Source organism: Hoplias malabaricus, chromosome Y (genome assembly GCF_029633855.1).
Source record: "Hoplias malabaricus isolate fHopMal1 chromosome Y, fHopMal1.hap1, whole genome shotgun sequence".
NCBI lineage: Eukaryota > Metazoa > Chordata > Actinopteri > Characiformes > Erythrinidae > Hoplias > Hoplias malabaricus.
Window position 1 is genome coordinate 13849125 of NC_089820.1, and position 12276 is coordinate 13861400.

Sequence of the window (12276 nt, forward strand, 5' to 3'; positions counted from 1 at the left end):
AATGTCAGAGTGAGCCCATGTGTGAATAGAGCTGGTAAAATGGCAGAGAATTCACAGTGAATTTGTGCCATATAAACTGCACACGCTGCAGAGTTGTCGCCCCATGCCTAAGACACGCTGAATATTTGTAGTTATGAGAAGGCGCCTGACGCGCAATCTCCATGTTATATATGTGAAAGGGCAACACCTGGCATTTTCGAGTTCATATGTCAAGGCTTTAGTGACTATATTTTTTTTTTTTTATTTATTAATTTTTTTAAAAGTGTGAACAGACCTCTACTCTGAAAGTATCCCCTTGTTCACATTTAATTATCAAGTTACCTTTTTCACTAGTGCTGAATAATGAGTGTGTGTGTTTGTGTGTCAGAGTCTGATGCAAACGTGCTGTTTCTCTGTTTTGCAGAGTGACGGGAGGAGAGCTGTTTGAGGACATTGTAGCCAGGGAATACTACAGTGAGGCTGATGCCAGGTATGCAGCACTCGTCTTTTTTTGTTCTCCTCTTCTGCTGTCGTGATCCTCTCTCTCTGTCTTTTTCTCCTCTTGTTTCCCTTTGTTTTCTCTCCTCCATCATTCATCTGGATTGGTCTCTCTATTCACCATCACTAGTGCACATTCACACACTGGTTCATGTTTTAACAGTTTTAGTATTGAAATGTGAAACATGAGTTTCATTCATTTATAGAGTTAAAGGTGCAATAATCATCCATTGTATTGTATATTATTTTTGGATGTACCACAAATAGTCAACATATATTTTATATGCCCACTCTCCAACCTCTTTGTAAACCTTAGAATTAAACTGGCTATTTATGGTACAGTGCCTTCAGGATATATGATATAGCGTTTTTCGATATATTTTACATATCTCTTCTGATGGGCTTTGTGGTAATTGTGTGGGTCATAGTTACTATAGGTAGGTGGATTAATATCACCTTAGTTTCCATAAAAGGACTGGATGGATTTTGAAACTTAAGAAATGATACGTTCTCTTTAATTAAAGCAAGAAATTTTTAAATTTCTAAATTTTTAAAAAAAAATTTATTTGTTTATTTTTTTTAGATAATTTTTTAAAACAGTAGCCCGTGAATGTTTTTACTCAACAGTGTTAGCTTATACAAAATCAGCAGGCTATAGTAGACTCAGGGTCTGAAAGGCAATATATATTTATGTTTGTAGCTTTTTTTATTATTATTATTTTATTTCTTGCTCTTAATTGAACTGTCTCTCTCTTCTCCTCCACATGTTTTCAGCCATCTCCTTTGCAAAAACACATACTCACAAACATATATGCACAACATTCTACAGGTCAAGAAAAAGGCATTGAAATTGAGTGATCCGTACTCTACACACAATTATGTACTTTTGTAGCAACTTTTTTGTGGTTAGATAACCTTATTTTCAATGTATAATTCACTGTATAGCAAGTGAACACTTGAACCTGTTTAGTGCAGTATGTTGGAAACAGCCATGCATCTTCACCATGATGCTAGAAAACAAGCTTGTACAGCCTCACAGCATGTTGTATGATTGTGGGCCGTGTGTGTGGTGGGGAGTATATGCAAAGGAGTCCCTTGGAGAACAGGCATATTTAGGCTGTATACTACCCTAGATTACATGCATAACTTACTAAATACTTTTTTTGTGTTATGTTATCCTGCAAACAATAATTATGTTAGTGAATCAGTGGCATGCTTTGTGATGGTCAATAAGGCACACGCTATACTAGATGGGGTGTTAATTAAATATGCTCCACTATATCTGTATTGGATCCATGTCAGATTTGGGAAAACGTCTCCAGAAGAAATGATGTTTGCTCATTATGCTGGGATACTGTAATTTGATTTTTATAAATTTAACTACATTTGTAATGACAAAGCTAACACAAAGACCAGTGGCTGTAGCCCCGATTTTTATATTTTATATATTTATCTATTGGCATTTTCAGAGACATAATACATATATGTATATATATTTATGGTGGGTGGGTGTGAATGAATACTAAAACTATACTCTATTTATGTTTATTATGTTTATGAGTGTGTCAATGTTTTATTAGTACTGTGTGTGGGTGAAGCTTCTGTCTGTCTTTCTTGACTTTGCTTTTTCAGTCTTCTTTTAAGAACCTCATTTTGACAACTGTCCAGTATAGCTGACACTAGACTCTGGGTGTGTGTGGTGTTGAGTATCATGTAACAGGCTAAGTTGGCTGGTTGATTTGTTACAACCCACTTCACATCAAAAGATTTAATGTGCACCATAGTCTGGCAGCAGTGCATACGACTTAGACAATATCAGCACTTATAAGCATATTTATCAATGGTTCAATATTAGCAAAAAAATAAATGCTATTCTTAATAGGACATATTGCTGTAAACAGCACAGATAGATTTATCTTTACGTGTGTAACGACACACATTCCCAGGTTTATATTGTGATTTTATTAAACTGTACATGTGAGATATAAATAATACAAAAATAATTGCCTCCAGATTTTCAGTCATTCTTGTAATGGTCAGTAAAGGAGAAATTTCAGAAGAGATAAATTTTGTGTTCTGAAATGCCTGCAGAGCGATGTCATTGTTGTTGTGGAAATTATTTTAGGGTGTGCACACACTATGTAATCTGTACCATGGGCAAGCATGTTTGAGCCCCAAAGTCCAGTTCATATAGCACAAGTGTTCACTTGGTACCGTGACTGGGGAACGGTATGTTGATCTGTGCCCGGGCTCACTGGAGAGGTAGACTGAGGTATGGTACACAGTACAGTGTGATTGCTAACTGTGCCCAGGCACAGAACATGACCGTGGTGTCAGTGACCACTGTACAGCAAAATGAACAGCAAAAGTTAAAGTTTTTTACAAAATAAGCAAATGTTATACACATTTGTTGTTTGGCTGTTTTAAATGTTTTTATTTTATTCATACTAAAAATATTATTAATATTATTTAAATAAGTAACTGAATATAATTAATATTAATAAAACATTTATTTTGTTACATTAGTGTGCTCTTGAATTTATTAAAATATTTTTCAGTGTTTTTCATATCGCCAAGAATATCTTTATCACCAAAATACCCTGAAATATAGTGATATTATTTAGGGCCGTATCACCCCCCCCTAGCAGGAAGAACTGAATACAACACACAAGAATTTAGTAAATTTTAGGACCATGTGTCTGCTTGCTGTACAACTAACAGAAAATCACTGCACTGCATAATTGAGAAATCTATAAGGCATGTGAGAATCACTGGCCCAAAAAAATAAATAAACAAATATATAAAAAGATTCCAAACAAGCCACAACATATGTACAATCATGGATTCCGTTGTGCTGTGCAAAAGGCATCTTTATTCTAAACAGAAAGCTGCAGGGTGATGCTTGCACAGGCCCTGAACATTACGTGTAATGTGAGTGGAGACGAGCGGGGGTTTGTGAAAGGGGGACGATCATGCTTCAGCAGGGTACAGTGCAGTCAGGCAAAGTGTGAGTATACCTTTACAATCCCCGTGTGGGGCTGACCCCTACTCCGAGTCCTGTTCTGGTCTAGAATTACATTATTTCATTTCATGGCTAGAACACAGCATATTGAAAGTGATATAAATGTATGAACAACAAGTGCTTTGCCTTGGATAAGCCTTGTGCGATTTTTTTTTTTTACTTATTTATTTTTTTCCCCAGCACATCTATAAAAATGTTTTATTTATAAAAACAATTTTATATCTATAAAATGTTTATTTTAAGACTATTCGCTATTTATTTACTCAATTAAATATCTAGGTTTTGTCCCACTTCTTAGATTGAGCTAGAGCCCAGTTGGTCCGTTATGTGCATGTAAATGTGTACTGTAGTTACACGTGCAGGTGTTTTGCGAGTATTAAATAACGTAGTGCTTAATGCCACAGGATAATTTCAGTCAGACAGCTGTGTTCCACCAATAGATCACAAATTCCGACCCTCAGTATAAGTTTAAATCTGAGGGTGATGATTTATTTTATAATGTTTGGTGTATGCTTCTAATGTCTATTTTCAAATGGAAACATCGAAAAAAAAATTGAATATTTTTCTTAGTGTCTAATGCGTTAACAGTTCCTCCAGTGACATTAATGGATACAGTATCCTACTGAAAATGTCATGCAAAAAATGAAAAATTGGAATGAGAACAGATCATGATGAAATTTGAGATTTAATAATACATTAAATCATTTTGAAATTCTTAGTGTATAATTTAATAATCTGTGAGGTAAGATATTTTTCGTCCCATTGTTTCCCTCTTTCACTGTCTTTCTTCGTTCTATGCCCATTCTTCTTTGTCTTTGTCTCTCTTTCTCACTCTCTCTCTCTTGTCCTCTGTCCTCAGAGAGAGGTAGAACTAGGCCGCCAATTAACTGTTGTAATTAGGACTTCATCTTTTTCTCCACTTTTTTTGAGTTTGTCTTGATCTTTCTTTTGTTCTTTCCTTCCTTCTAGTTTTGTTCTGTCTTTTTGTTTTTCGTTCTTTCTTTTTTGTATATTTTTCTTTCTGTCAAACAGTGTCACTCATGGCTTTGTTTCTGTCATCAGTGTGCTAAAGAACGGACCGAAGCCTGTGTGTATGAGTAATTATAGTGATTTGTGTTCTCTGATCTTGTAGTTTGAATGGGCATTAGGTTATTATTAGGATCGTGAATATTGTATATTTGATTTTTACAAATATTTTCAACATCAACATTTAAAAATATCAAATAGTATAAAAATAACATTTGACAGAAATAGTGAACAGATTCTTTTCTTTAAAGGCACTGCCAATGAACAAAACCTTCCAGTCAGACTGTTGAAACAGTGTAATTATGGAACTGAAATGGCCTGATGAATCAAATATTGAATAGTCTTTGTAGCCTCATTTGTTATATTTAACACTAAATATCTGCCAAATTATGAAATATAAATCAAATCTGATTTAAACAAGTACTCGTAACAGCCCTTAACTTATCTTCTGCAATTGTCAGAATGTGTGTATGTGTGTGTGTGTGTGTGTGTGTGTGTGTGCGTGTGATTTAGCTCAGGACCTTCAGTATAATCCTGTTTTTCCTCATAGATTTAATGAGTTAGGAATCAGAGGATTCACAATGTGGTTGCTGTTGTATTTTGTGTGTGTGTGTGTATGACAGAGATATTTCTGCAGGCTGTTTCACTGCTCCAGTAATTTGTCACACATACTACACATTTAATCCTTTATGAATGTCTTACTGCCTTAGAGACACAAACACACACATACAATACTTAAATCTTCTCTTCCAATCTTCCTCCTCCACCATTTCTTCCTGTATTAGCATTCTCTCTCTAAATTTTGCATTCTCTCTCTCTCTCTCTCTGTTGTAAGCATGTCAGGCTGTGTGCTGTTGTTGGTTTTGTGTCTCATCATGTTGAAAATGCTTTGTCTCCTCACCTCCTCCACTTATCTTTTTTTTTCTCCTCCACTTTTTTGCCTTGTATATTCATTCCTTTTCTTTCACTCTTCTCTCCATTCTTCTGATCCTCCCTGCACCTCTGATCTCTGTTCAATTCCTCCTGCTCATCCTCATTTTTATTGCATTCTGTTCCACTGTACTGAATTCCATTCCATTTTATGTAATTTTGATTTGTCACCATTGCTCACCATTATGTATTTTTTTTTATTTTCCTTTGCACTCATTCCTTCCCTCCCATCACTCCCCTGTCCCTCTATCTCCTTTCCCTCTTCTTTTTCTCCCTTGTTTTTTGTCTTCACAGTCACTGTATCCATCAGATTCTAGACAGTGTCAATCACATTCACCAACATGACATAGTGCACAGGGACCTGAAGGTTAGTATGTAGCTCACTCATCCTCTCTGCCTGTCAGTCTGTCTGTCACTGCCTGCACCTTTCTGTCTGTCCGTCTGTGGGTCTTGCCTGTCTGTCAGACTGTCAGTGGCATCACGAGCTTTTGTTCTTGCGTCGTCTGCCTCCCCAAACCCAGTCCCAGTGTCCTTATTCTGTACATCAGTTCAGCTTTTCCTAACCACAGCACTTGTGTTGAATTTTTGTCAATGTGTTTAGACCTGTCAGTTTGTTTTGGTTTAGACTGATTATTTACCTTAATCCACTTTCTGTTTTGAGTTAGTTTTGTAATTTTCCCTTTTCTTTTACTGTGTGGGGGGGAAATAATTGTGTTGTTTATTAGAATCCAACTTTAAGTTGCATTAATGTTCTGAAGAATGTACTTTTGCGTTTACATAACCACAATTAAAAAGATTCTAGCTTCATAAATATCTTTAAATTATTTGGAGGCTGGCTTATTTTCAAAGCTGAGTACTATGCATCATAAAAATAGCTTGAGTACCTCAGCAATAAAATGACTGAATTTGCCATTATTAAAGCAGCTTGCAGACTCCAGTAAGCTCTTTCTTCCAAAGCGGGTGGCAGATGCTCTCTCTATCCTTCTGCCTCGCTATCTGTTGAATAATTTGGTGGCTGGGGCAGAAGAGTGTGTGTTATACATTACTATAATACACCAGAGAGAGAGACACACGCACACATTCACGGAGTGAGTTCATCTCTCCATTTGTCACAATAATTCACGTTTTTATGTACAGACGTGTGCTGTAAACCCCACTTTGGATGACTTAAATGAAAGAGCCTTTCTGACACTGGCTTATAGATATATGTACTGAATACTTTGAATGTCATTCTGTTTGATTCAAAACTGTGGAGTATGATATAAATATGATATAAACATAAACATTACCTCCGAGTGCTCCGTTTTCCTCCCATGGTCCAAAAACACATTAGTAGGTCGATTGGCTACTCAAATGTGTCCATAGGTAAGAATGTGTGAGTGTGTGTTGCCCTGTGAAGGACTGGCACCCCCTCTAGGGTGTGTTTCTGCCTTGTGCCCAATGATTCCGGGTAGGCTTAGACCCAGAAGCTGCTTACAGATCGAGTTAATACGAGCGACTGCAGGTACATGGTGCAAAGCTGTATCTGCTGCTATATCACAAGTGCAATTTTTGTCAAATGATAATTTTTATTTAGTTCTCATCCAGTTTTCCTAGTGAAAAATAGGTAATCAACTAAATATTCGACATAGTTTTCATTAAAGAAAATAACACTGGAGGTTAAATGCTGTTCGTATCTACATGTGGACATGGCATGGTGCATGGGTGTAGTGCCGGGGCATTCGGTTTGCTCTATGTTCATTCTGTTTACACCACTGTCCCTGGTGACCTCATACTTTTACGGCCAAGCTGAGGTGTCACTGGACTTCAAATCCATTGTGATTTGCCTGTGCAGGTTGGATTCCTGTTTACTACAAATAAACATTTTGTTTTGCAGAAATAAACATTCTCCTTAATAAAAATGCAAAGTAACATTTTACTTATTCAAATGACCATGTGGGGCGGCACGCTCTGTTTCAGAACATGAATATGGCCTCTTTAAATTTTGGCTTCATACCTCCTGTTCTTTTGAAATATAGTTTCTGTAGATAAAATTCTAATACATTGCACATGTAAGTTCATGACAATTTACAGCCAAACACACTGGACAGTGATTCCGGCTGTTCTGTCTGCAGTTACGTCCCCTTGGCCGTGCGCTTGTTCTGTGTCCTCAGTAGGTACGAACCAGCCTTGAGGCCTGACACAGTAACATTTGTAACAGTCCTCCTGCTGCAGCACCCCAAAGACTTTCCTCACAGCAGGCCGCAGCACTCAACAGCTGACAGTGGGGGAGGTGAAGAGAGAAGACAGACAGACACACACATATATACACACACATACACTCACACACACTCATATTCACGTTTTCATGTGTTCATAATCACTTACACATCATGAAATTAGGACATGCCGTATGTACAGTTACATTCCAAATGTGTTTTACAGCACTTATATTCCTATCCATTAACATTTTATATAGGTTGCATACTACACACATATCAGCATACATGGGTTCACGGTTATGGGTTCATGGGTGGTGGAAAAAATGGCTCAAAAATGTTGGTTATGCATTGCCTTTGCCTCGCTCTTGTCTTCCTCTCTCACTCTCTCTCACACACACACACACACACACACACACTTGTTGTGTGGTACGACCTGTGCAGTATTTATGCATTGGAAGAGACAGCCTTCTAATTTACTGCTCTGGTCTTTAGTGCCATGCCAGTCAAAGTAAATCAGAGACTGACTCTGTCTCTCTGTCTCTCTCTCTCCCACCCTCCTATATATAAAATCTTACATTATTCAAACACAGCAGCTGTCTTTCGTATTGTGTAAAAAATTCATGTCGAATGATCTATTAGAAATGCCCCAATATTACTTCATTAAACTTCATTTTACATTGATTCCATTGAAAAGTTTAGAAGTTTTTTTTTTTTCCTTTCCCTGCAAAGTTACTATTATAAATACATGTTTTATTTGACCAGCGAGATATATATCAACTTGTGTTTTTGGACCGTGGGAGGAAACTGGAGCACATATACAACATATGTTGTGGGTTCAAGTCCCACTCTGGACTGAGGAGTTTGGTATGTTCTTCCGGTGTCTTGGTTTCCTCCGGGTGCTCCAGTTTCCTCCCACGGTCCAAAAACACAAGTTGGTAGGTGGATTGGCGACTCACAAGTGCCCAGAGTTGTGAGTGAGTATACAGTACTGTGCAAAAGTTTTATGCACCAGAGATTGAGATTTAAAAAGCTATTTGTCTGAACAGAAAGTGTTTATTTGCTAAAAAAAACAAACAAACAACAAATAACACCTGACATTAGAATAAAACCAAACAACATTATTCCAGTGAATGTGATATTGTGTGTGTGAATGTGTTGGTTTAACTCTCTTCCAAATCTCTCCTCATGGCAGTCTGTATTATTTGAAGTTATCATCCAATACCTAGTTTTAGTGGTTAATAAATCAATAGCACGCATTATTTAAAATCATTAGTTAACAATTTCCTGCAATCAAGGAGAATCTGATCTAAAGGTTGTCCTTCACACTTTACTACTTTATAGGAAAAAACATTTTTTTTTAATAAAATATGGGGGAATTTGTTTTATATTATTATTTTTTTTTGTATTTACTGTGATTGTATATAACTTTATACATGCAACACTCTTACTGAGAAGGAATTAGTTTAAATATATAGATATATCTTAGGTGCCTAAGACTTCTGCACAGTACTGCGTGTGATTGTGTGTTCCCACCTTGCACCCAGTGATTCCGGGTAGGCCCCAAACCCACCCCAACCCTGAACTTGATAAGTGGTTACAGACAAGGAATGAATGAATGAATGTTTATATTACATTGATGGAAGCATGTGGCTATAAAACCATTGGACATCATTATCTCTACCTTTTTAAAACCTCATTCATGTTCATATATTTTGGTTTCTGAAAGATTTTCTTTGAGCGTATATTATTAGGATTTTGTGAATTTACTGGAATTAATGTAGACAAATGCTGCATGTATTGTTGTCTATTTCAAATTTATGTATAGTTTAAAAATCTCACCTATTCCAAATTACTGTCCTGTAAATTTACTGCTGCAATGTGATATTTTTCTTTGCTTCCCAGAACAGACTTGTTTAAAATGAAAGGCATTTATATATATATATATATATATATATATATATATAGTAGACACTGTTAAATATGTTGTTTTTTTAACAACAACATTATTTTAATTTTGCCCAAAAACGAAGAGCTTTTGAAACTTTTTTTTTTGTTTTGTTTTTAAACCCCTCTACATTTCACCTAGCTACAATCTGCACCCCCAGCACTACAGCACCCTCTATACTGACGCATGACGACACAGTGTGGTCTCCTAGCAACCAGCTCACATGCATGTGTGCGCTGTTACTGCCCCACACTGCGCATGTAAACAACCTCCCACACACAAACACACACACACAGAGTCATGCAAAGGAACTTCACATGACCGTTTCCAGTCTTTGTATTGATATATCTATACAGTCATATATAGATATATGGTAACCTGTCCATTTTCGTACGTGTTTTCCCCTGTACCAAATTTCATCTCTCCAACCCTTTTTCTTTGTGTAACCAACAGCATCTGTTACAGTGACAGATAATAATCTGTTCTCACCCAGTGTTTGTGCTTTTCCTGGTTAGTAAATCAGTGGTTCTGTTAAACCTTCTGTTACTAAATTCTGAGTCCCTGGCTAAACTGATTTCTGTATTGAACTATACAGCAGTACTCTGTAAAGTAGTTAGATCCTATTGATCTGTATATGGAGAAGTGTAGAGGATAGATTAGAATTAATGAATTATCAGAGCTCTCCATAGGCACACTGCCCTATCTCCCTAGCCTTCACTAACTCCGTAGCACAGCTCAAGCAATTGAAATCTACAGAAGCATTATAGATGTTACACAGTCAGTCCACTCTCTAGGTGATTTTGGTTTCGTTTGTATGACTTTTGATAATGCTACCTGATGACACGAATGCACATCATTGGCAAAATGCAGCTTTCTGTTAAAATATGTATCTCCCAAAATGGAGAAGGAACAAACCACCTTTCAAACTTTCAATGGAAAGTAAAGGTGAGTGTAAAAAAAAATATTTTTGAAGTAATTCTGGAGCATTTCTATTGGTTCATTCATGACATTTTCACACAATGTTAATGACAGCTGCTGCGTTTGAATGGTTGTAGTAAACTAAAAATTGACAGAAATGGAGATACATGTTTTTGATTGGACAGCGACAATATATTATTTATTTATTTTGACTGACTAGTCACAGGGTTTTTTCCAAGTGCACAAGACAGTGAGTAAAGTCTCTGTGGTAAGTTTTTACTGGAGCAGTTTCAAACCTTAGACAAATATGGGCTCATCACTATAAATATATAGCACCATAGCAGATCCTGAAAGAATCTCAGTGCTTGCTGAACCATAGGTAATTTTCTATTACTACACTAATAGGCGTCAAGGTTGAAAAGTCCTCTAAAATACACTTGTGCTTACTGAAGCTGGTTTTGCCACTGATGTGTTTCTTGCTCTAATTGAGGGGAGGGGGAGGCAAGAACTCATGTCTTTAGAGATGTCATCCACCCCCCACAATTTCTTTCCTGCCACAAGTCTCCTTATCCCACCCCAACCCCACTCCTGGCCTGTGCACGGGACTGTAGCGCTGCTCAGACTAACATGCGCCCCCTGGTGTTTGCATGCAGTCATTGCATCCAGCAGATCCTGGAGGCGGTGCTTCACTGCCATCAAATGGGCGTGGTGCACCGAGACCTGAAGGTGAGTGACAGGTGTCATGTCATTTATCTGTTGAGCAGTGTGTGGGGTATGAATGTGTTTCTGTTTGGGATTATACAGGTGTCTGATATGTGTCATGTGGGCAGTAGAAATGTAGCTATCACTTTGTGAACTAAGCAAAAGATTTTGGAGGTTTTATGTAGCTTGTAAGGTAAGACTAAAGCAGCTGTGGTGTATAGACTTTTTAAATAATTGTAAATACGTAGCCAAGAAAAAAAGACTTCGTAAAGAGTAGACCACACAATACTTGTCCAAAAGTATTCAGACACTCTTTAAAAACACACCCACTGCTGACTCAGAGTCTCATCTGTGCACTTTCTGACTGTATAACCTCTAAAGAAAAGCATTGCAGATAGATGGGTATCTTCAAGAGCAAACACCAAGGTCTCCATCCCAGGGAAACGCTGGAACTGTGTTATTTGGACTGGTGGAACTACATTCAATATATTTGTGATTATTTAGAGTATAATTTGTGATTGAGAACTAATTATCTACAATCAGTACCTGACCACACGCATTTTCTTGTTGCTCAGTGCAATCAGATCTTGATGCAATGTCCCAACATATACATGGAAGGTTTTCCTGATGAATAGAAGCTGGAAGGTAGAACAACACTCAACAAATAAACTTAATCTATTAAAGCAAAGACTAGATCGTAATAATACGAATACAGCCCAATAATGGTGAAATTAATATAGTTGAAATAGACACATTCGGCATTAGCCTTGAATGGTTTCTGAAGGATTTGGTATGAGCATGTATCTACAGATTTTTGGATATGTTCAAAATACTTTCATAATGTATCCTATGCACTCACTTTTAGAATGTATTCGTGGCTTGTGAATTTTTATTAATTTATATATTTATATCCATCATTCAAAACCCAAACCTCTCTTCATTCTGATGGAAGTGTAAAACCAAGTGCTGAGAAGGAGTCAGTGTAGAGATTGCACCACTGTGACCATAGACCCTTGCTGACATTTGAATGTTTTTCTAGAAAATGCCCCTTTTTT

The 12276-nt window shown here is 37.0% G+C and overlaps 1 protein-coding gene across 14 annotated transcripts in view; it reads left to right on the plus strand.

Moving 5' to 3' along the window:
* Window positions 1–12276, plus strand: part of LOC136678044 (calcium/calmodulin-dependent protein kinase type II subunit beta-like) — a 73265-nt gene that overhangs the window by 23160 nt on the left and 37829 nt on the right. For 10 of the 14 annotated variants that reach the window (XM_066655819.1, XM_066655820.1, XM_066655824.1 and 7 more), the window contains exons 5-6: window positions 404–469; window positions 11173–11245. In XM_066655819.1, coding sequence (XP_066511916.1) covers window positions 404–469; window positions 11173–11245 — 139 coding nt within the window. Of the gene's footprint in view, window positions 1–403; window positions 470–5749; window positions 5823–11172; window positions 11246–12276 lie in introns of all 14 variants that reach the window. The other 4 variants (XM_066655832.1, XM_066655831.1, XM_066655823.1 and 1 more) reach the window with 1 other exon arrangement.